Source organism: Lissotriton helveticus, chromosome 3_1 (assembly GCF_964261635.1).
Source record: "Lissotriton helveticus chromosome 3_1, aLisHel1.1, whole genome shotgun sequence".
NCBI classification, from domain to species: Eukaryota; Metazoa; Chordata; class Amphibia; order Caudata; family Salamandridae; genus Lissotriton; species Lissotriton helveticus.
Window position 1 is genome coordinate 1,402,825,688 of NC_136061.1, and position 3,095 is coordinate 1,402,828,782.

A 3,095-nucleotide genomic window follows, 5' to 3' on the forward strand; every position below is an offset into this window, starting at 1 on the left:
ACAAATATTGTTGGGGTATCTGAGCGAGCAATGACCAGGAGGTTGTTACAACTTGACTGTACAGTACTCCTGGCAGTGTGCGGCTTCTGGAGCACTGTAAAATGTTGACCTCAAGGCTCACTACATTATAAACATTTAATAATACTTGCAATAAAGGCGCATACGGTTTACTGTGCTAAAACGTGCTTACCTGTCATTCCGTTACTTCAGTTAGAGCTGGGATGCGAGTACCTTTTCTGCTTGGTCCTGTGTGTTCGGAATTGGGGAGCCTGGCGTCTTGTGATCTCTTCTGGTAAGATGCAGCAGTGGTGAGGCGGCTGGAGGGGCACGCCATGGCTGCTGAGAACCGGTTCTTTAATTTTCACAGTAGCACCTGTAGGCGGTTTGAAGAGCTTGGTGAGGTTGTTCTCATAATGTACAGTGACTCCAGGGTTGCCTCTTCACATCACCAAACTGCTGTAAGTTTTTTACTCTGCATGTAACTGGTTATAAAAATAGTGAATTATTTGAACAAATAAGAAAAGCACACAAACCTAAAAGTGTAAACCTTGTTATTTCAATATTAATACTTCTAATAATACTTGATCCTATCCCAAAAAATACATACTGAAGACAACTCTTTACCTACCTACAGCAGTGACTAAAGTAAGTGCTATGCCTGTGAATACTGTTTTTAAACTAGGCATGTTGCTCGCCAACTGAGTTCTGAACCCTTTAGAATGTGCGATCCAGACATTTTCCAAGGTAATGGTATTCGTACGACCGTATTTTTTTAGAGGGATTATATTCTATGTATTCACGTGGACCTGCTTTAAACAAGTCTTCCACACAGGCATAGATTTTTTACTCTAGTCCTTTTGGTGCACGTTGAAATTGTATCCGTTTAATTCGTGGTGCTTATAGCCTGTTCAATGAAGGAAATGAAAATTGCCAGGTAATCATCACTGATTTGTATTGTATTTTCTCGGAAGCTGCCTTGAACATTTTTAAAAGTAGACACTATTTAGGTTTGTTAAATGTTTCCTCTTCCCCAGGTGATAGCCTTGGTCAGCAGTACTCGACGCCCCACGAGGTGATCTACACAAAAGGCTCAGACGTCATCATTGTGGGACGTGGAATTTTATCAGCACCCAACCGCACGGAAGCAGCAGAGATGTACAGAAAGGCTGGCTGGGACGCTTACTTGCAAAGAGTCGGTGGTCTGTAAGTGCTTCGCTGTGTTCTGCCGAAGACCACACACACAGATGTACTTAACATTGTCTTTGGGACCACCGCAATTATATCCTTAAGAGATAAGAAAAACACTGCCAGTATAACCATTGATCATTATTTTTGTAGTCTCAAATAAATGTTGCTATTCAAAATAAGCTGGTAATGTTTTCTTATTGTCTGAAGTGGTTGCACTGAAGCACGGTTGCGTAGTTGGAACAGTGTGTGGCTTTCAATCAAAGGGGTGCACTGTGATGTTGCAGTGATAGAATGACATCAATTGGCAGTGATTTACTGTTTGTCGAGCACTCCATCAGAGGACCCAAAAAGACTTGACTGCCTATTAGGAGAGCCTGTAAGATTGTAATCTTTGACTGATTTTGCAATACATTTTTGCTCTAGAGCCAGAAGTAGGCCTGGTTGCTATGTGGCTTTACAGATTTGCTCCTGGAGATCTTCAATAGCCCTAAGCACTGAATATTCTCAGCAATATATGGGCTCCAAGAGCGTTGTGTATGTGTGTATACAATAATATACAGTGACTCAGCACTGTGTATTTATAGTTGGGTCAGAGTTTCAATAGGAATGGCACTTTTAGTTTTCTTAACCGAGGTGCTGTTTGTATTTTTATATAGCGCATACTGTACCTGAAGGTATCCGAGCACTTAACATGAGCACCAGTTAGGTTACAGATAGATACATTATTTTTTGTTAGGCACCGGTAGATTAAGTGATTAGCCCAGAATCACAGGATGTTGAGCTTCCTTGCCGAGACTTGGACTCTCTTCCCAAATCTTCCAGGTCGAATGTTCTAGCTGTTAGGCCACTTTCTGCACTGTTAATAATTAATACAAAATAAATAAAAAATGTTTTTCTTTAGGTGGGATTTTATTTTTTAATTCAGAAAAAGACTTTAATATATTTCCATTTATTAAAGTTTTAGTTCAAAATGAAGTTGAGCTTAAGCATTTTTAATATATTTCTACATTAAAAAAATACATAAAATTAATGCACATCAATATTTAACATAAAAATATTTTAAATACATTTAAATTCATTTTCAATGTAAATAACCTTTTATATTCTCACCGAGGTTACCTTACCGACATGTAAACAGGCTTTTCGCCTCAAACAAAGCACACACTTTTCTAGTATTTCAGCGGAGAGTTGAACTGCTACATAAGATGGGCTGCCCCTACCAAGGCTGCTAGCAAGTAACAGCTTTACGCTTCTGATATGCCACACATGCGCTGTGGAAAACGTGCTGTCCAGCCTGAATTTCCAAGGCACCACATCCCCTTTCCCCATAAACCTCTTTCATATCCTGGAGGTTCTGAAAACGTAGGCCCGCTTATTTACCTCATTCAGCTTTGACATTGCTCTTGTGTCCACTCAGAATGATCCTAGCCCTATAAAGAATAAAACCTTATTTTGGGTCACCATGGCATTCCCCCTCCCCCTTTTTTGTTTGTTATCGAGGCCTGTGCACATAAAATAGGGCTGTCGCCTCCTGTGATCCAAAAACACCAATCAGCCCCCAGATGCTGGCCAGCCTGGAAGAATCTGGCTGGATTGCACTACGCAGTATTTGCTTAAAGGTGATTTTTTTTTTTTTTTTTTTTTTTTTACATGGACCGAGCACTGGGCTAATAAAATAGACCTAAACCTACAGAGTGGAATTGTTTCAGTTTTTCCACATACAAGATTCTGGTTTAGATCCTTAGTCTAAACCAGAGGAGCACCTCGGATTTTTGCGGTGTCTATTTGCATGGCTTCTCCTTGACCTCGCTTACCTAATGCAACACTGGAAAGAGATTGATCATCTCTCCCACCAAGATTCTTCCAGGCCATCCATGTTGATACCAGCTCTTAAAATGTTGCTGAGG

The 3,095-nt window shown here is 40.4% G+C and overlaps 1 protein-coding gene across 1 annotated transcript in view; it reads left to right on the forward strand.

The window, feature by feature from the left end:
• The window catches only part of UMPS (uridine monophosphate synthetase), an 81,064-nt gene extending 79,700 nt beyond the window's left edge, over positions 1-1,364 (forward strand). Inside the window, exon 6 of the mRNA XM_078682056.1 lies at positions 1,035-1,364. Coding sequence (XP_078538182.1) covers positions 1,035-1,207 — 173 coding nt within the window. The 3' untranslated portion in view covers positions 1,208-1,364. The remainder of the gene's footprint in view (positions 1-1,034) is intronic.
• Positions 1,365-3,095: the final 1,731 nt, after the last annotated feature.